General features: G+C 38.5%; 1 protein-coding gene across 6 annotated transcripts in view; it reads right to left on the bottom strand.

Annotated features, from left to right (window-relative positions):
• Positions 1–22,837, bottom strand: part of Ghr (growth hormone receptor) — a 222,999-nt gene that overhangs the window by 38,481 nt on the left and 161,681 nt on the right. For 3 of the 6 annotated variants that reach the window (XM_034523342.2, XM_034523343.2, XM_076916171.1), the window contains exon 3: positions 19,265–19,330. The exons of the other annotated variants lie outside the window; for them this stretch is intronic. In XM_034523342.2, coding sequence (XP_034379233.1) covers positions 19,265–19,330 — 66 coding nt within the window. The remainder of the gene's footprint in view (positions 1–19,264; positions 19,331–22,837) is intronic. 6 annotated transcript variants of the gene reach the window in all.

Raw genomic sequence — 22,837 nt, 5'->3', positions numbered from 1 at the left:
TCATGAAAAGAAATTTCAAATTAAAAGTGAGCTGATGAAAGTCCGTTACTGATCAGACAGAAGCTGATAGGACGCTTTTCATAGCTTTAGAAACAGATCTCATGAAGTCCAAGCAAATCTGAAGGAAGTTAACCTCCAAGTCGGAAAAGACTCTCAAGACTATTTGAACAAAGATTGACTCATATTCTTACTATGAGTGAACCTCTAATTTGATGTGTACTGCAACACTTTTAAAATAACACATTGATAAACAAGATACAGACTCTGCCCTCAAATTTCTGTTTTATAAACCACTAAATGAGAGTTATCTCTTCCTAAATAAGTAAACTTGTTGAAGTATGTCAAGAAGCATTCTGCTCTAATAAATATTAAACACATTTTAGAATATCATTTGATTCAACTATATAAAAATTTAAATATATATATACATGTGCATAGAAATTTAAATTTTTACATATGTATATACAATTATTAAGTACGTATGTATACAAATGCATATAGATTGTAGTGATATGGATTGAACTCAGGGCCTGTGCAGAATCTAAGAAAGCTCTCTTCCACTGAGTTATATCCTCATCCGATAAATTTATTTTTATGTATAACCTACGATAAACAAAATATCTTAGAGTACTATGTATGTATAAGCAATTTATAAGCATGTAAACATGTAAACTGTGGCTGTGTGACTGTTACTAATGGGATATAGAATCCAAATTTTTATGACTTGAGACAGCTTAATATAGTTATAAATAAAGAAGTAAAATGAAGCAAGAAACATAGACTCTCAGTTTTCTGAATTAGTCCATTTTCCATTATCATTATGAACTATCTGAGGCTTAGGTACTTATAAAGGAAAGACATTTATTTATTTTCCATTTCTGAGATTCAAGATCAAGGCTTTGGCTTCAGTTCATCTTTGGCGAGGGGCTCATGAGAGACGGCAACACAAGGTTGGGAGTGTGGTGAGAAGAATCTCACAGTAGCACAGGAAGCCAGAGGGACTAAGGAGTGTTTGTGCCACATGTTTTTAAAGAATATCTTTCTTGGGAATGAATTGTGATCTGCTAAGAACTACATGCCTTGCTTTTTCTTTGACTATTTGTGTTTATTGTATTGCTTGTTCTTTGACTATTTGCATCTATTGTATTGCTAGTCACTCAACCTAGACCTGACCTTAATACTCACATGTAATTAAAATGGTATAAAAGCATAAAGGAGGAGGGGGGGATCGGATGGGGGTTCTAGGGAGGGGAAATGGGGAAAGGGGATGACATCTGTATTGTAAATAAATAAAATATCCAATAAAAAAGCCCTCCAAAGTTAAGGCTGCCAATAAACTAAGAACCTTTTTCTAAACACAGTTTCTTAAAGTCCCACCACCTCATGATACTGCCATAATGGGACAAGTTTCTGACGTGAATATTTTTGGAGATACACCATATAGAAACAATAGCATCCATACAGAAAATAAACTGTCAATTTGTTGTATAAACACTTCTATTTGATTTTCCTCAGCTTCCACATTTTCTCTGATGTTGCTAGGTATACACTTTTGTGCACAGGTCCAAGATACAGAGTTGAGATTTTTAGTCCCTTCTAATGCTCCAGATGCCTTCATTCTTAGAGACTGCTCTGTTGGAAGCAAAGTTGCAGGAACTATTAAAAAGGAGGTACCTGCCCATCAGATAAGTGTAGCTATGTGGAAAGGGAGCAGACATCCGAGGAGAGCCAACACTTTTCTTACCATTAAATCTTTCCAATTAAAGTAAAACCACACTTAAATTTGTCTCCTGTATTTTGTGCTATATAAGGAATAGCTTAAGTAAAAGTTGTGCACAGGTGTGGAGAAATCTGTTTGCTGTTATGAGGTAGACACATGAAGAATTTCCCTTCCAGATGGGAAGCTTCTATGGCTCTGATGATTTCCCTGCTGATAGACTTTTTGTTCATTCTCTCCTCCCTCCCTACCTTCTTTCCTTCCTCTTTTGGGGAGAGGGTCTTGCTATGCATCCCTGGATGGCCCATCACTCACATGTAGGCCAGGCTGGCCTCAAACTCTCAAAAGTCTCTCTGCCTCTGCATCTTGGGTGCTGAGATTAAAGGTATGTGCCCACACACCCAGCATTGTTCTTTTCTTTGGAGAGCTTTGTTGTTTGTGGTAATAGTTTATACAAACTGTACTAGGGAAGGTCTATCCCCTTCCTGTGAGCCAATGCTTGGCATATGGAGTCATGAATTCTAAGCTAGTGGTAGCAGAGGGATTTGCTTGATCATCACTGGGCATGTGGGCTCTACCCTAGACCTATTGAATTGCTAGGTTGGGCATCTTTGTTTTTAATCCCTTTTCTTAATTTGTATGGTTTTAGGTCTTAATTCTCAGGCAGAGTGTGCAGTCTGGTAGTTGAAAAAGGAGAGGGGTCAAGTTCAGAGGCTCCTCTACTGGAATCAAGGCAGCAGATACTCACACCTGAACGGGAATTGAACTCACTTTATGATGTGAGATGTAGGATGTAAAGCAACATGTGGCTATGCAGGGTATTAAACTGTGGAATTGGATGCATTAAAGGAGAGACTTTGAATACTCCTTTTGAAAAAGATGTGTGTGTGTCTTTGAGATGTGTCTGCCTACACAGGAATCAGGTATTTTCTACAGGCAGCTGAGTGTCAGAAGCAGAAGCACCAAAGACAACGCAGGACAATTCTGTTCAAGACAACTACAGGAAGAGTCACCATTATTTTCATTTACAAATATGGGATTCAGTCTTTGAAAGGTTGAATGTCTCAGTCATCTTCACTGAACTAGTAAGAGAAAGACATGGGATTCAACTGCTTCATAAAAGAGAGGGAATGGCTAATGTAGCTGGCATGAAGGGAATATAAGCTATTTACTTGGACCATTAATAGAATCCAGTGTTCTGTTAGAACAGAGGGGAATAATGAACCTTACTAAGCTGATGATTTAGTAACCTTGAAGCTGTAGGTCAACAAACAGGAAATAGTCACTTAATTTGGACTGGAACACCGAGTTCCTGTCTCAGGGGAAATTTTATAGAATGTCAACAGCAGCAAATGTTCAGATCAGCTGCTGAATTTCACATTTCCATTGACAGAGGAGGCTTAATACCCCCCACCTCCCACTGGAGAGCAATGGACCAGCACTGATTCAAGAGCAATATCTTTGGGTTCAGAGCCACAGTGGCCACTTCTGACACCTACAGAACCCCGGTGTCCCATGCTGTAATTTCTAATATAACTTTATTTATAGTTTCAGATTCGTCTGAGCCCTGAAGCAAAGTGTGGTTGTTATTCCCTGACCCTATGCAGCTGAGTTACATTAGCTGTTATGTCCATGAAGACAGTTTGCAAGGTCAGTAGTACTGTTTCTCCTGTGACTTTTATTCATGTTTCTTCACTCACGAGTGAGGACTACATGAACAAACCTTGACTTAAAAATGCAGGGAAGGAACCCAGGCTCTGAACAAGTATACCCTGAGTGTGAAGCCTTCTCTTTTGATATTAGAAAACCAGTCTTCTCTCCCATAGCATCAGTTTCCTCCAGATAAATGAAGTGGGTATAGCAAGACTAACCATAGAGAATTATTGTTAGGGAAGCTCCAAATACTACAGGGTTAACTAATGTTTTCACCTCTCACCTAGGAAATTTGGCTACCATAATCCATACCCTAAAGTTAGCTCTAATTTTTAGCCCCAGATAACAGATAGTGAGCTGTAATTGATCAGTTACAGTGACTATCTTTTTGATGTGTTATCTTGGTCAGTTCTCTTGTCAGAAGTACTAAAGTGGGGGGCGGGGGGTTGGTTTGAAGATCTTGGAAAATATGTGCAAAGCAGACTCAAAGATGGGGGGCACCATGCCTAGGAAGCTCTATCTCAAAGCTCACATTCTCAACTTCTTCCTAATACTCTGTGAATTTAGAGAACAATTACTACAGCAAGAGCAGGTAAAGAGGCTGTGGAGCACGGTAGTGAAGAAGTGTGTGTAAATTTCTGAGCGTGAATGTCTGGGATTGAATCACACATCAGGATCTCTTACCTGCAATGCTTTGGACAAACCACTTTTCTTCCCTGCCCTAGTCTAGACTTCTTTTAGATATGGAAAATAGCATCTGCCTTAGAAGCTTGTTATCAGGACTCTGTGCTGTTTAAAATATGTAAAATGTTCAAACTGAGCATGGTAGAATACTACAGTGAAAAGCATTTTCAAATGGGGAGTCTGAAGGTGAATCTGTTGCATGTTCCTTTCAACACTTACAAAACTTCTTACAAGTTTGCATCAGATAACAGCTCTGCTGGTGTTTTATTTATTAGAACACCTCAATGTTTTCTTGATGTAACCACTTCAGACTCTGTGATATGCATGTTACTAAGACATGTATTTTAGGTCCTTGAAATCACAGGGCAAAAAAATTGAGAAAGAATAAAGGCATAGACTTTATGATAAGGCCAGAGATTCCATCTGATCTTCTTCATCTGTACCACAAGAGAGTGTCCACCCCATGATACAGTCTGTAATTTTGAAATTTATACTATAGTTACTATGACATGTTCCAGGTGCCCAGTGGTCCACCCAGGAGAGAAACCGATCTTTTGGCCTGAATGATGCTCTGTTCAGCTTCCTCCCCTGACAGCAGGTTAGTACACAGTGAAACCTCTCCTTCATTTTCACATTTCCCTGGATATCCACTTACAATTAAGCCCAGCCTGGAGAACATAGAGACTCTCTGGCATTCTTGATACTTGCAAGATGCTGAGAATGCAATGCAAAGATTAGAAATGAGGTTGTATGGGATTAGAATGTAACTTAAGATCCAGCAGCTACAAATAATTAGTGCCTCTGCTTCAGATGACACACCTTAGGAGAACAAGTGTACTGTGGTGTCTTCATCTAGCCACAGGGGCTCAAACTTTGTCAACATCCCTGAAATCTTCCTAGGATTACTCTCTGGGTCTTTTGTAGTCAGGCAAAGATAGTAGGTGAAACTCATTACTGCTATCTTTCCCCTTATTCAACAGCTTTGTTTCCTTCTCAGCAAAATCCTAATGGAACAGATTTAAATGATTCAGTTCATCTTATCCCAATTAAGACCTATAATTTTTCAGATTTTAAGCTCACCTTGGAGTTTATGGCTATAATACACACACACATCTACCTCCCCTCACACTCATATGTTTTTCTATATTCATGTCTGCCTCCCTCATACCCCTACTTTATTATTATATATGTGCCTATATGTCTATTACATACCTGCCTCTCCCTCACACCCCTCTACTTTATTATCATAAATATATATATATATATATATATATATATATATATATATTTACATATACTCTTTAGATTTTGCATATTAGAGAAAATGTGATATTTGTCTTTCTGAGCTTGGATTATTTTGTCTAATATGACAATTTCCAGTATTATCTATTTTTTGTAAATGATGTATGTTCATTATTTAGGCTAGAAAGAATTATGAACTTATACCATTCTTCTGTGATGAGCGTTGAATCTGGTTACATCTTGACTATTGTGAGAAAAACAGTGATAGCCATGAATGTGCAGGAGTCTCTATAGTATTCCAACTCAGATTCACTCATGTGTGTTGCTGGAGTAGTGTGGCTGAATCATACAATAGTTTAATTTTCAGCTTTTTTTTTTTCTAAAATTTCAAGCAGTTTCCAAAGAGATTGCAAAAACTCAGAATCTCAACAAAGATGGGGTAACAAGAGAAGGTAAAGTAAGGGAGAATTAAATCTCTCTCTCTCTCTCTCTCTCTCTCTCTCTCTCTCTCACACACACACACACACACACACACACACACACTTACACTTTCATACACCAGGAGAGAGAGAGAGAGAGAGAGAGAGAGAGAGAGAGAGAGAGAGGAAGAAGAAGAAGAAGAAGAAGAAGAAGAAGAAGAAGAAGAAGAAAGCAGTAGGAGGTAGAAGTATGGTTGTGGGGGAAGAAGGGTGACCAGTGAGAGAGAATGGGGAGGAGGAGGGTGGTGAGAAAAACAGCATGAGGCAGAGTGAGTTCCAAGTCCTGCTGTGCAGAAGGAATGATGTGACACAGTTCCAACCCTTGGAGCAGAGCTAGCAGGGTGTGAGCCTCCACAAGTGCTGTGGGTGTGGGGCTTGTTTGTATAATAATGTATGTATTTTCATGTTCATCCTTTCGGGAACCCTCTCCCTGTTAAGGTTAATGATTATCTGTTAAGTTAATGACTCCACATGAGAATGTGTTCCTCAGAACAATGGTAAATACTATGACCTTCAGGACAGGACTTAAGGCTGTGGGAAAGAACTCTGAAAACATGAGTTCAAGAATACACAGTTTCTCAACTATACAAAATATAAAGATAAATATAAATCATATGAGGAGCTTCACAGACTTCAAAGAATAAAGACAGCTGCACTAATGAGTAGGCTGGTCTGTAAGATACAAAGGCAGGCAGATTTCTGAGTTCAAGGTCAGCCTGGGACAGAGCAAGTTTAGATTCATGCTGGGAATTATACAAAGCTAACCTCACTGTTAGTGCTTACTAAAGCAAGCAGATCTCTGACTTCATTTGCTATGTTAAAAGAAACATGTTTACTGTCTCTTTCTAAGAATGAAGTGAGTATGAGAAATGTACAGATTTTTAAAATTTAAGGACAATACAAAAAAATAAGAATAAGCTATATTCTATGCTTGTTTGGAGAATCCACTTTAGAGTCCCCAGAGGGAAGTCAGGTGTTTGAGAGGAAGACTTCTTTGAGCTGTACATCAAACTCACCAAAGTCATAGATTTTATTTTAATGCTAGGAGTATCTGATTTGATTACTAAGTGATCCAAATTATAATTTTAATCATCATTCCAGTATTCACACACTTAATGAAATCTTTAAAAAGAAACACTTTGGGAAAATTTAAATATACCCCCATAGTATTATAATGGCTTAAGTGATTGTATAAGTTCTTCTTTGGAATTTTCTTTAATTTTATTTATGATGCATTAGCGAAAACAAGTCTTTTTACTTTTTAGTTCCAACTCAATAGCATTTACCAATGAAAGAACAATTTTAAAGCAGATATTTTCAATACCTGAACCTGGCTGGTACTAGTTATTTTCTTGCCCTTGCTTGCAAATTCCCAAGGCAACCGCAGATAACTAGCATAATGAACAAAACACAAGCATTTCATTGTTACTGTTGCTTTCTGTAACACAGCTCAATAAATTAATATGCCTCTTTACATGACTTTTAATAACACCATAGTCTGCTAAAATGGGAACAATAGCTTCTGGCACATAACTCTAACACTTTTGGTCTGAGAGTTATCTTCATTCTTTCAACTTCTCTACCCTGCCCTCTCCACTTCTCAAGAAGTTAAAAAAAGAATTATTTTATTTTTAACTATGCATATGCTATGCATGTTTATGTGGAGGTTTTAAATGTTGAGTGCTAGTGATAGTATATTCTAGAAAAGGGTGTCAGATAGCCTAGAACAGGAGTCATATACAGTGTGAGACCAACCAAACTCAGGTCCTCCACAAGAGGAGTGTGTACTCTTAACTGCTAAACTATCTCTCCAGCCTATTTCTTTTCTTTCTTGTTTTTGAGACAGGTTTTCATGATGAAGATCTTGACTGGCCTGGATCCTATTTTCTAAAACTCACAAAGATCCATTTACCTCTACCTCTTCAGGGGCTGGATACAGTGGTGTGCACCATCATACCTGGCCTCCCTGAGACTCTAAATATGATACTGCCATAAATAGGTACTCAGTAAATACCCTCAACTCATTTGTAGGATGAAGGTTGAAACCCTGGCATTTGTCTGTTTACTAGGATAGAGACATCAGGGAAACAGTATTACTATTCTCTATTATGTAACTTCATTTTCTTTCTAGCCAAGTCTTCACAAAGTGGACTTTTGGCAAGTAAACCCCTTTAACTCCCAGCCCTTTAAGACTTTAAAATCACCTGCTTCTAATTATTTTTTATTTCAACTGAAATCTACATTTCTTGAAGGAATTCTGGTTTTTCACCTGGAGTTTGGCTGCTTACCAAAGTAAAGGGGGTTTTCAGGATTTTGTATTATTTCCTCCCCCTACCCTGGGTTTCTCAAATTGTCACACTATTTGGGAGCAGTTAAAATGGATTATTGATTTGACTATGTTGCTTTCAAAATGCTGCAGAAATCAGCCTGCTCCATGCTTGAGAGCATGCTTTTCATCTTTAATTAACTTAGCATGTTCTGATAAACCTTTTCATCTCCTGTGCAGTTATCCTGGAGATATATATGTATATATGAGAATGAGGATGCCATTGAACTAGATTAGAAAATAAAGCTCATGGAACAAGGGACTGCTTTCCAAATGTCTGCAGCCAAGAATCCTTCATAGGAAGCTCTTCCATTTTAGAATGTTTTGCTCTTCTTCAGTGGCCTTGGTGGCTTTACAAACATTAAGGAGAGTCATGTTCCACCTTGTGACATTTGAATCAGTGATTAACTGTCTTTGCCCACTTTCCTAGGTTCTCATAATGAGTAAAGCACTGAAGCATACATTTCTTAGGAAGTGTCCTCATTGTTAGACAATGCATGCCTGTATTTTATTACTTTCAAAATCTTTCTCAGTAAATATTTTTCTTCGACTCTTGGTTTCACCCCAGCTCTCCTTGCCTCCGGTTCACTAATTAAGGCATTTTGTTTTAATTAAGTAATTAATTTTAAATTAATCACTGGTGGTTTTAAAATACTCATATTCTGTTTATAAAATTTAAATTGCTCTCTTTTATTTGCTTTGGGCATGTCTCTTACACCAACTGCTATTTCTTTCTGGCTCCTCCCCTTCCTTTTTCAGTTAGTCTTTTTTTACCCTAGACAGTTTAACTTCTACTCTCATGTCACCTATAATATGTAATTTCAAGTATCTATATAAATGCTATGAATTGCAAATGAAAAAAGAATGCAATATTTGTCTTTCTGGAATGGACTGAATTTGCTTGTATGGTCATTTTCAGGTGCATACATTTTTCTGAAAAATGACATAATTTTGTATGTCGTTATGGTTGAATTAAATTCCATTGTACATATGCATGTACCACATTTTCTTTGTCCATTCATTTGTTGATGTGAGGCTGATTTCCAAATGTAGCTATAAAATTTAGTTAACTAACCAATTAATTAAAATAATAAAAGGAAATAGGTGAATGCAGAAAAATCAGTACTTCCTTATAAGAATACCCTGAAAGTCCTTAGATGTTGGGTTGTGTGTATGCATGTCCTTTTCTCTGTGGTAGTGAGATGTTTATGAAGAACTACACCATGTATTTTCAGATCTGGACAGTAAATAGGAGACAGGCAACCTCATGCTTGGTGGACAATTTTGTGCAAGTTGTAAAGTAGGCAGCACATATTATCATTGACAGATGAGCCCCAGGTTAGTTAAGTGACTTGTCCAGAGCCCCAGGTCAGTGTGGCTCAGAGCTGAGGCCCAGTTTCTCTGATGTAGTCTGTATATTTAGTCAGGTTTCTGAGATGGCTCCTCCTTGAACTTCATCTTTTGAATACCAGAACTGTGCTTTAGGGCATTTTCAGATAGGAAAGGATATCATTAGTGTTCAAGGAACAATTAGTGCTGGTTAAGTTGAGAGATGGGAGTGTCAGGGCTGGTGACTTGGTAGATTATTGGCTTGTTGAGGATGCCACAAAACAAAGTGTCATGTAAGCTGCCAGTGAGATACACGAAGTATTTCTACTTCTATTTTCATATCAGTTTCCTCCCCCTTCTCTCTTCCATGTACATTTAGAGCAGAACAAGGGAGTAGAATAGGAGGTAAAAATGAAATCTCATGTTCTATATTAACAGGGAGGGTGAGGAATCTGTTTTGAGGATTTATGTGGAGAGATAAACAGGGCTCTAGTAAAATCTAGGAATAAAGAGAAAGCCAAGCAAAGAAATTATTTTCCCAATTTTACTCCAAAATACACATAACCACATACTCATACTCTTTGAATGGCTGACCATATCCAACTTTACTTCAGAAAATAACCTCAGCACCTGTTTTCATGTTCCAAATTCCCTGCCAGCCTGATTCACCATTTGGAGCCACATGCAATATGGAGGAAACTCTGTAGCAATAAACTCCAGACTGCTGTGGTCTACAGACTGCTCCATCCTTTGTTAGGTACACATATGTCTTTGTCACACCTGGTGTGCAATGAAAACACAAATGTTCCCCTGTTGACAATAAGCAGGTATCCAGTAGCACACACCTTTGCTCAGGCCTTTAATTTTTTTTTTCTTTAAAATAGAGTCAAATCATCTAAAGTACCAATTTCAGCTCATGTTTTGATGATCTGACAAATACATCTGGTATTAGAAACACCCCAGACAAAGTGCATTACTATGGTAGATGTCACAGCACCTGGAGCCACTGGGCCTGACTGTTGAAGAGGAAAGAAAACTGAATTCAGGGAAGCCAACTTTACAAACAGAATGTCATCAGCCTATGCAAGATTCTTCTACCAGGAGCAGGGGCAAAGCAAGCAAGGGAGCTGGTCTTTCAAGTTTGTTTCTCCCCGTGATTTTGTTCAAGTCAGCAACCTCCCCTGCTCTATACTTGACCTTTAGACAAGGTTTGTAGGAGCATAGCAAAGTTAAAGCCAACACATTCCCTGTAATCTTACTCTGGCTCTTCATCGTCTATTATTAACAGACTACAATGCTTTTTGTTGCAATGGGTTAATCAGTCTCGTTCATACTGAAGAGGAGCATGAGGGCATCTTAAGCTGTGCACAACGAAGCTCAGTGTTGTCTATTGAGAAGGTTCTCAACCGTAATGTTATAATTACAGCATCACCCACACACTATAATTACAGTTAAAGCCAAGGCTATGTTTACAGTGTACTAAAAGGGGTGGAACTGTTTTGTTTTAAGTGATCCAGTTGCCTCCTCTGTTGGTAATCGAAATACATAGGAATGAAAGAGCCATGTCCTAATACGGTTTTCTGAACAGCAGCATCAGATACCAAGAAGCTAAAAGTGAAAATAAAAACCCCAAGACCTCTAAATACCAAATGAGAAAGGACACACATGAGTGCCAAGCCTGTCACCACAATGACTCTTGATTTGAAAGCCCAGGGTGGGCAAGACTGTGGAGGCTAACATGTTAGTGGGGGTTGTTCATCTCTGGGTTCCCTTACTTGATCTGCCTTGTTGTACAGGCTATGGCTGAGCGCCTCTTGTCTGTTTGTAGGAGTTCATTGGTTGTAATATTTTCTCCTAGGATATGAGCATATAGAATCACCACTGACCCAATTACAGTGAATGGTCATTCTGCAGGCCCGCTCATTCCCCTGAGATGTACTTTATTTGTATCCACTTATGAGCCAGACATCCTTCAAAATGCTAAGTAAACTGCAAGAGCAAAATAGAAACTTCTGCTCTCGTGGAACCTAATTCTAATGTATGTTAGACTCGTCCTCTGCTTATTAACCTGGGTGAGTAAAAGGAAAGCTTTGTCATGGGCAATGGTTGATGTAGACTCGTCTGTCCTGTGTTGGACACCAACACTTGACGCTGTAAGCTTTGGGTTGAGATCTACCATTTTTTCCACCTTTATTCCTTCTTTTTAAATTACAATTTTCATACTATATATTGTGATGATATTTTCCCTCCTGCAACTCCTGCCAGATCCTCTCAACCTCCCTACCTCCCTCGCTCCTTTTTCTTTTTATACTCTTGACAATTTCATACACATATATACTGAATTGGGTCACTTTCATCCCATCCCCATTTTCTCTCCCATGGAAACTCTTCTTTCCAACAAGCTTCCTATTTTGATGAGATGTTTTATTTTTTATCTACTGAGTCTAATTATGGATGAACATGAGTGGAACTGTGTACTAGCACTTGGGTAATTTATCAGTTGACACATCACTGAAGAAAATGACAGTCCTCCTCCACACTCCTGACTATGAAACAGAACAATAAAGTGAATGTTGTGCTCTCATTAACATGTTACTAAACTGAAGATAATTTTTACAGGAAACTAAAAGACGGCCACCAGCATAAGATGGAGGCTTAATCTCATAAAATACAATATTACAAAAAGAATCATTTATATGATTAGAACAGTATTTGGTATAATTTCTTAAGAGGCTAGATAGGACTATTGTAGATTTTTAGGCCTATGCTCAGTATCTTAATTACCCTGAAGTAGTCACAGTCAAGCTAAAACAAATGGTCATGGCTGTGTTCCAACAAAACTTTTCTAGCATATGCATCTGGTCTGATGGTTAGTTTGCAACCTCTGGTTTAAATAAAAGCTGACCTAAAAAAAAAGAAGACCCAAGGCAGCTTATTTTATAACTCATATTGTTGAATTGTAGGCAAATACATTATTTATAAAACTGATATTTCATTATTGTTGTAAATCACTGCACATGGTGTTGGGCTTCACATAGGCAATTTCTTTCAAGTTCAATAGATACTTTGACTGTATGAAAACCTCCCTCTTTTGGTCAAGTGATTTTTATGAAAAATTTTAAATAACTCTGGGGAAATCAAATATCCACATGAAAAAGAAGAGTAAGTCTCCCAACTCAAGTCATGTGTGCAGAAATCCCCACTCAGGATGGATCCAATGCACACCCATAAGAGGTCAAACTTTAAACTGCTCTTAAGAAACACTGAGGTAAAGCCGTGTGGGCTTGTGATTGACCAATATATACCACGTATTGTGGATCATGAGAAAAAATATATCCAAGAATTCATACATTTTAACAACCTTTAAAAAAAGATGTATAGACTCATTACTAAGTTACAAGTTGTCTGTTTAGAAAACAATCACCTCTTGAGTGGTTTTGGTCCAAGGGCATATTGTATCATGTTGCATGCTTGCCGCTAGATACTCAATTACTTGAAAAGTAATCCTGGTATTTATGCTTCAACTCTTTATTAAATCCATGCATCTTTTAAAAAAATGCAGTGTGGCTTCTTCTTTCTCAGTAAACACCGAGATTAACTTATATGAAACACAAGACGTACCCAAGGAAGATTAAATAGTTTTCTTCCATGCATCACTGTATATTACCTGAAACAAAATCGTTTATCATACACAGGAGCTATGTGGACCAAGCGCCTTTCTGGAAAAATGGATGTAGATTATTCTCTCCTGACAATACATAATCTACATCTACCACATAGGATCTATGGCTCTCTGGTAATTAAAGAATTGGGTTTGAAAGAGTGTAACTAATGAGTCAAAAAATTAGTAGGCTGCAGACAATATTGAAAAGCTCACAACAAACTGTGGGCCATCATCATTAAAGAATACTCACTACACTACCTGCTGTCTCGGGCCGCCTAGGGCAAGAGAATGTTTATGTTGGTTTTTATCCTTGAACACATTAAAAAAAAAAAAAAAAAAAAAAAGCCTGCTAGGATTCTGTATATAGAGTAAACACAGACATACTGTGATTTTTAGGGAAGTGCTTAAAAATATTTAGCAGACTTCGGAAGAAAAAAAGGTGTAATCATTTTCTAACTATTTGTTTTTATCCCTACCCCCAAAGAAACAGAAGAGCATACTACATATGTAAGCCAGAAGGGCCTTCCTTACAGAGGTTTCACTAACAGTGGCTAAAACATGTGCAGAGAGGGAGAATAGACTTGTTGTATGCAGGTGGTAAATACAGATTTGCCACTTATGGCTCAGACCACTGTTAGAAAGTGAAGGATCATTTAAAACAATGTTATGACTGGCTATTTATCATTTTATAAAGAGTCTTTCTTTTCCACCCACTCTATGTGAAAACATCCACTGTATAACAATGTGTTAACATGTACGTCATGATGATTATAGTCTTTATCTGGGTATTTGAGGTTGGAAAAGTGTCACTGACAAATGAATATTGACATGGATGTTTGAAGAACTATCTAAGTTATTATTTTTTTTTTTCCTGAGGCAGGGCTTCCCATAGCTCAGGCTCACCTTGTCCTTGTTATGTAACTGAGGCTGGTCTTGAACTACTGACCTTCACATTGCGACTTCCCAAGAGCTGTGATTGTGGGCAAACCTCACTACACTTGTTTAGTTTTGCTGAACTAAGAACAGATATACTGTCCTCTCTATTGGTCCGTTGAGAATGCCTAGTAAACCGTCTTCTCTGTACCTCCATTTTCTTTGTATAAAGTACATAATTCTTCCTGCTTGCTGTTTCTGAAAGCAAGGAAGAGGGATGGAGAGCACCACTAGGCTGTGTGGCATCATTTGGAGATTAGCGCTGCCTGTGAGTCAGGGAGAGTTTACCATTCATTTGGCTTCTAGAGAGAGCCAACATAAACACTGTCTCCCTAAAAACAATCACCAGAATCCATGTTTACTTACTGAATCGCTGACTGAATCTTTTGTAAACAACTAGACTGTCAAGAATTCAAAGTCAGCTTCCATGTCAGGACACAGTCAGTGCTGTTTTCTAATGTGTGCCCGGAGCTCAAGTCTCCGGAACACAGGAATGCTGGGAGTTCTGTCTAACACACATTGTGCAGAGCCGTACTTCCTTTATGGAGAATCTCTTTTAGCTATACCACCAGGAAACACGTATTTTATTGAAAATACATTTTTTTCTCAGTTATATGTTCTGATAAGTTCCCCTCCCTCTACTCCTCCGAGCTCCTCTCTGCTCCAATCTGGATCTAATCCCCTTCGGTCTCTCCTTAGAAAACATACAGGCTTCTAAGGGGTAATAGTAAAATAAAGTAAAACAAAAAACAAGACATAGCAAAAACTAACACATTGGAATAGTACAAATCAAACAAATGCAAGGAAAAGAGCCCAGGAAAAGGCACAAGAAGCAGATATAGATGTTGTGAATGACTCATTCACACACTCAGAAATGCCAGGAAAAAAAAAACTGGAGCCATAACTCATACATACAGACATAACTCATACAGAGGGCCCGGGTTGGGGGGGGGGATAGAAGAGAGAGAGAGAGAGAGAGAGAGAGAGAGAGAGAGAGAGAGAGAGAGAGAGAGAGAGAAGAAAAAACCCCATAAATAATATAAAAGGTAAAGTTTAAGAAGGGGTACACCATGGCATAACATTATGGGACAAAAAAAAAAAAAAAAAAAAAAAAAAAACAAAAACCTTCAAAGATGCCTTTGAGTTTGTTTTCTGTATACACACTGCTGGTCGTGTATCATGCAGCGGACCCTAAGAGCAGCCATTCTCCCCAGTGAGATTTCCTAGTTCCTAATGTTGACATTACTCAATAAGAAAAGAATGCTCGACACTGAGGGGTGTTTCAGCTTTTGTTGGACCATCTATGGGCTGGGCTAGGAGTAGGGCGTTCTTACCTTCGGCAGCGGAAGTGCTGTCTGGATACAGCAGTGATTGTATAGCGATCTACAGCATACACCAACACCATACTATGACTCTAACTCCACTTTCAGATGGTAAACCACAGTGGAAAGAGTCTAGGTATGTATAGCAATGGATTAGAGAAGCATTTACCTTTCTCTCTGCTTATCCCACCCTTTTAATGAATGCCCTATGAAGGACATGAAGACCATGAAGTCGTGAGAGGACTTAAATGTTGGGGGTGCCTTTTTGTTCCTTGCATTTTTTTTTTCAACTGTAAATTTTAACTATTCATTGGGGATGCAGAATGTTCTAGGTCCTTTTCAGGAACTATAAGGTATAAGAATTATAAGGCACAGCCCCAAATCTTAAGGATTGTAGAGTTTATTATTAGGAAATAGAAAATACACAAAGGTTTATATTAAGCTGAACCTGTGTGATTTTAGGACACATGGTAGAGTTGAGTAGAGGTAGCTGCACGGTATTTAATTTAGTATATGTTGGACTAAAATTAAAGCCATAAGAGCATACACTGCATACCATGTAAGTTTAGAAAGGGGCTAGGTACTTCTACTTAAATATAATCTTTCTGATAACTTTATGAATTAACTGTTATTAACATTTAGAAACATTTAGAAAGAGAGTCACAGAGATACCAAGATGGGGCATGTTTCTTCTTGGGAGTATTAGAAGCTTTGTATAGAGGAATATTGAGTACCATACCTAAAGGACAAAAAAAATTATTTCACGATGGGCTGTTCCATTTCAGGAGGAAAGAACTGAATTCTGGTAAAGGTGATGAAGTGCAAGAACACAAGGAATGGGACTGGAGAGATGGCTCAGTGGTTAACAACACTGGTTGCTCTTCCAGAGGATCTCAGTTCTATCCCCAGCAACCACATGGCAACATACAATTATTTGAAACTCCAGTTCCAAAGAATCTGACACCTTTACACAGATACATGTGTGGACAAAAATTAATGCATAGAAAAAAATTTTTTAAACTTAAAAAACAATGCAAGGAACAGAAGTATGGAGGGTTGTACTGGCTCATTGTGATCCTTAACTTGATCAGACTGAGATATGTAAGTGATGAATACACTTCTGAGTGAGTATAGTTCTGAAGAAGACTGAGATGCAAATAAGGAAAAAATCTTTTTTGAAAGTCAGTAACACTTTCCAATAGGCTGGGGGCCCCAGCGGAACAAAGCTGGAAGGCAGAAGGAAACGGTGAATGTCAGTGCCTCATTTTTGAGTGATGTCTCTGTTGCTGCTACATTCTGCTCTGGCTATTGCTTCTATTCTCTTCAGCCTTTTGATAGGGACTCACGCCAGTGATAGATTCTTTAAGTGACTCCTGACCTTGGACTGAGATTATGTATGGTTCCAATTACTTGAACTGAATACTTATTGGATTTTTGGTTCTACAACATGTAGATGGCCTGTGTCAGATTATCTAATCTATAACCCAGATAGATAGATAGATAGATAGATAGATAGATAGATAGATAGATAATAGGTAAATAAATAAAAACACACATATACAGGGGTACACTGGACTAGATAGAAAAGATATTAAGATTACTGTTACAGAATCTCTTGAATATTTGGTGTGATACTAGTGTGATATTGGTATGCCCTGTCAACCTGACAGGATCTAGGATCAGCTTGGAGATAAGAGTCCAGATACACCTGTTGAAAGTTATTTAGCCTCTGCTCATGCCTGTGTGGTGTCAGAGAACAAATAGTTAGAAGATAGCCTTTTAAAATGAGAGAGAACATTTCTTCTGAAGGACACACAATCATGTAAAACCTTCTCTCTGTATGTTTAATAAAATCTTATACATTTTGTTTCAAGTTCATAAAATCCTTAAAAGGGTTCTTATTTTATTTTCCTCTCATGGGGTATTGTTTCCAATCTGAGAGCTTACAAACTTGCACATATGTCTATTGACTGTGTGTTCTTAGTATATTTGATGTTGAACACTACTAGCTTTATAGGTAACATTACTTCATTAGAAAACAAAGAGGTCCTTGCTAGGATCAGGCTAGTATTTTGGCAGGGTGTAGACTTTAGCATCATGTGCACATCAGTTAAGTGTTTATGGTATACTGTGACACACATATAGTAAGGTGATGTGAACATTTGCGACTATCTATCCTGAATTAGCTGCTCCTGTGTGTTCTGCATGGCTCATGTCCACTGATACAGACATTGTTTAGCACAGGGCTTGCTTTATCAAATCATCTCTAGGATAAGAAGATAGGAAGATAATGTTTGATAAAGAAAATAGGAAATGATGGACTACTTCCTTGAGTGAGAATATCAGAATGTGTGATTTTACCCAGATCTGAACCAGATCTCTCCAGCTTTCTTATTTGTCACAAGCAGGTAATCATTACATTCAAAACTATAGGCACTCCTCAGTCAGGATTAAGCCTCAGACTTTGATATGAGGTGATGGTTGAGCTCCTCAGACCTGGTGAGTTGATAAAGGAAATGACTTGGGGGAGATCATGCTTGTCAGCCGAAGGGAGGACAGAGAGGAGTATGTACTGTTTATGTGTAGAGGATGGTTCCCATGTGCCCTCAGGAGCATTCTTACTCTGCCCTGTCTTCGTACAGAAAACAACAACTAGGAAGGAGGTAGCCTCCACCAATTGAAAAGCTGCTCCATAACCCAAACATGACTCATACGCCCCCTCCCACTCTACAGAATTGTACACTTCTCAGGGAACACATGAATATGCTTGACCCTTCCAAAACAGGAGCATCCTAGAGAGTTTGCTGTCTGGCACACATGACAAATAGATGAGATTTGCTGAAAGTCTTATCAGTTTGCACTTTGGGTCATCATTAAGAGAGTAATATTTAAACCTCACACTACAAATTTACTGTGCAATTTACTCATACAATCCCAATTATGATTTTATGACACTCATACAAACAATAAGAACAACAGCTTAAAATAAGCTAGGTATACCCTATACCCTTATCTTTTCCTTTTTTTCTTTTCATGAAATGATATCTAGTATATACTCTTTCAAATAAAAATCTACAATTAAACAAATTCCTACTAAGAGAATTTTGGTGATGCAAAGGAGTTAAGAAGAGCATAAAACACGACTATTGACTTAAAGGCACAATATAATTAATTCACGAAATCCATACATTTGATTGCATTTGCATGACTGAGGTGGAGAACTTTGGATCCTAGAACCCCCAACTTACCAGTGGCTGTACCACTGATCAAAGTGACCACACATGCATACATACAAACACGCAAATAGTCAAAGTTTCAGGAGGTAAATGTTATCATTGAACAATAGACAATGTTCCGTAGTAGAACAGAAGGTAGGAAACCTAGCCCTGGAGGATTAGTGGGACCTTTTTCTGTGAGTTGAAGGTTGAGTTTGGTCTTGTGCATAAAGGGAAGATAGTTAAGGATAAAGGGGGGTCGTGTTCCATGACATGTAAGAAACAGGTGGCTTATATGAAGGCAGCTTGGTGAGGTATATGAGTAAATTTGGTTGGAGAGATAAATTCCGTCTTTTGCCAACTCAAGCCTTGTATACATACTTTTAAATAATAGCAATAATAATGTTCAAAACGAGTTTGTAAAAGAAGGAAATTTAAGTTCAACAAATTACCGTTGATCAATAGTAAATGCTTCAATTTAACCTGCAAGCACAAACACAACAGAAAAAAAAAAAAAAAACCAAAGAGCTCTATATGAAAACTGAAATGTAAATCCTGAGAAATACTTTTTGCTTATAAAATTTTAACTCTGTCACTTTTTCTGTTACCGGTATCCCAAAGAGAGAAAGGATAGTAGCTTGAATTATAGTAACACATGGAAGCAATCAGTGCAAGTTAGCAAAATGACAGAGATTCTTACTTTTCCCCAGGCTTGGATTAATTCTTTGCAGATCTGGGGAAGCCTTGCCAAGAGTAGCTGGTGTAGCTGAAAAAGAAAGAGAAGAAGATCATTAGTCATCCCTGTAGGAAAATGATCTGCTGCAACCCTGTTATGGCATCACTTTTGGATAACAGGCTTCCATGCAGAAACCCCCCATTAAAATTAAAGCAGTATCTATGCATTAGAAAGAGCTTGTAAAGACAGCAAATGAAAGCCTTTTGGTTGTCATTACCTTGGGTCTCATGCCCAGACAATACAGAACAATGAAAACAATTCCAGCTATCATTTGAGTCCAAACTCAAGTTTCCCTTGTGTGTAGGAAGGAGAACATAAGTTTCTTTAAAAAAAAAATACAAAGCCCACATTTAGGTTTTTTTAAAAAGTTTATTTTTGGAAATACTATAAGTGAGAACATTCCTAGACATGGGGAAAGAGTAAGGGGAAAAGCAAAGCAGAACAAAGAGGCCCTGGGGTTTTTTGATGGGCAATAATGAGGCTGTACAGGCACTGTTATGCACTAGGTACAGGCTGCCTGGACAGTAGGCAACAGTGGAAAGTGATCAGAAAGGCTCTTTCCAGCTGGGTTCCTTTGCAAATGCCCCAGCTATAAAGGAACTAACCTGTTGTCTGGTCTTGTTGGAGAAGAGTGTAGGAGGACTGGATAGACCATCTTTTGTTACCACCCAGATGTAACTAACACTGAGATTAAAATGAAAGCAAAGGAAGCTATGTGTGATACTGCTAGATCAACATTTAATCTCCCTACTGTATTTTAACTTATAAATTCTGAAAATATTTGTAATACTCAGAGTGATGGGTCTTTTCATAGACTAATGAGTTGACTAGTGGCTGGGGATTTCCTCCCTCAGGATTGAAGCTGGCATGGGAAAAAACAGATGTATGGTTGGAGAACCGGGATTTTTTTTTTCAGTGTTATTCAAAGCCCCTTGGGAGCAAGGAGGGTCTAATGGCTAAGTTCATCACCAAAGGCCAGTGGTTTAATAAATGTAGCCAGAGAACACAACGTTTGCAAAATAAATTAATAGTATGAGTTCAGGAAGCTTTCAGTTGGCTGATAACCTGGAGATGCTTAGAGGGCACGGAGGCAACGTTATGTTCTTCATATGCTATGGTTTAGATGTGAAATTTCCTCTATGGGTCCTTGTGTTAAAGCTATGATCCTTAGCCTGACACCACTCGGAGGTGGTAGGAATTCAAAAGATAAAGGTGAGTTAGGAGATCTTCCCATCATTGGGGGGGGGGGGGGGGACAGTGGTTTTAAAACAAAAAACTGGACACTTAGCCACTTCTTAGACCTAAGGAAAAGTGGATTCTCCACATCCTGTTGCTACAATGTCTTCCATTTCATAGGCTCAAAAGCAGTGGGACCAGCTAATCATGCCCTGAAAAAATCCAGAATACTCCAAACCTGTGAGTCAAAATAAACCTTTTCTCTTTATCAGTTGGCTGTTTCAGATATTTGTTACAGTAGCAGAGGCCCCACTCACCCCAATCTCCCCACCCTACCTGATGGGAACTCCAGGAAGCCTAGCGGCTGTAGGCTCTGCACCACCCTGCCAGAGCTCCATCTTCCTTCTGGTCTATACCAGCACCTGAAGCAGATGCAGATCAGCTTTCTGTGCCCCACCTCACAGTTCCACCTGCCTCCCAGGAAGCCAGCTCTAATCTGACACTCACAGCTCAGACCGCCTCCCTGGAGGCCTGCTCAATCCTGAGACATACAGCTCCTCCTTCATCCTGGGAGGCCTGTTTCAACATGGGACACTAAGGCCAGCCAACACCAGAGACAACCAGATGGCAAAAGGTGAGTACAAAAACATAATCAGTAGAAGCCAAAGCAATATGTCATCGTTAGAACCCAGCTCTCCTAGTACAGCAAGTATTGGATATCATAACACACCTGAAAGCAAGACTGTGACCTTAAGTCTCATGAAGATGATACAGGCTTTTAAAAAGGATTAAAGAAATGAAAAGAAATTAAAGAAAACACAATCAAACAGGTAGAAGCCCTTAAAAAGGAAACAAATCCCTTAAAGAAATACAGGAAAACACAATCAAACAGGTGAAGGCAATAAATAAAATGTTCCAAGACCTAAAAACAGAAACTGAAGCAATACAGAAAACACAAATGGAGGCAATCCTGGAGATGGAAAACATAGGAAAGAGAACAGGAACTATAGATGCAAGCAACACCAATAGAATACAAGAGATGGAAGAGAGAATCTCAGGTATAGAAGATACCTTAGAAGAAATGAATACATCGATCAAAGAAAATGTCAAGCATAAAAAGCTCCTAACTCAAATCATCCAAGAAATTTGCAACACTATGAAAAGACCAAACTTAAGAATAATAAGAATAGAAGAGCATGAAAGATTTCCAGCTCAAAGGGCCAGAAGACATCTTCAACAAAATCATAGAAGAAAACTTCCCTAACCTAAAGAAAGAAATGGCCACAAATGTAAAAGGAGCCTGCAGAACTACAAATAGATTGGACCAGAAAGGAAAATCCTCCTGCCACATAATAATCGAAACACCAAATGTACAGAACAAAGAAAGAATATTAAAAGCTGCAAGGGGAAAAGGCCAAGTAACATATAAAGGTAAACCTATTAGAATTACACCTAACTTCTCAACAGACTCTAAAAGCCAGAAGATTCTGGACAGATATCATGCAGACCCTAGGAGAAGACAAATGACAGCCCCTATTACTATACCCAGCAAAACTCTCAATCACCATAGATGGAGAAACCACGATATTCTATGACAAAACCAAATTTAAGCAATATCTCTCTACTTATCTAGCCCCACAGAGAATACTAGAAGGAAGATTCCAACATAAGGAGAATAACTACACCCCCAAAAAACCACAAGAAATTATCTACAGCAAATTCAAATGAAGAGAATCATACATACACACTAATACTACCAACAACAAAATAACAGGAACTAATAATCATTGATCATTAATATCTCTCAACATCACTGAACTCAACTCACTAATAAAAAGACACAGGCCAACAGACTGTTTATGCAAACAGGATTCATCATTCTGCTGCTTATAAGAAATATATTTCAGGGTGGAAGGATACTGGGGGCACCCTCTCAGAGAAGAAGGGAAGGTGAGGGACTCTGTGAGGGAGGGGCCTTGAGGGGAAGTAGCATTTGGGGATGTAAATAAATAATAAAAAATAAGAAAAGAAGGGGCTGGAGAGATGGCTCAGTGGTTAAGAGCACCGACTGCTCTTCCAGAGGTCCTGAGTTCAATTCCCAGCAACCATATGGTGGCTCACAGCCATCTGCAATGGATGCCCTCTTCTGGTGTGTCTGAAGACAGCTACAGTGTGCTCATATTTCTAAAATAAATAACTCTTAAAAAAAGAAAAGAAAAGAAAAGACAAGACGAAGTGGGCAGTGCGCTGACACACACTAACTTTAGACGTGCTGAGTTTAGTCTGTCTGCTCCCTTGAGGTGCTTTTTCATGGGTGTTTATATGACCTCTTCCCAGTGTATCTGCCTGGGAAGAAGCAGC

This window comes from Arvicanthis niloticus, chromosome 19, assembly GCF_011762505.2.
Source record: "Arvicanthis niloticus isolate mArvNil1 chromosome 19, mArvNil1.pat.X, whole genome shotgun sequence".
In the NCBI taxonomy this organism is placed as follows: Eukaryota; Metazoa; Chordata; class Mammalia; order Rodentia; family Muridae; genus Arvicanthis; species Arvicanthis niloticus.
Note: the sequence above shows the minus strand (reverse complement) of the source record. Positions and strands in the feature narration are given on the sequence as shown.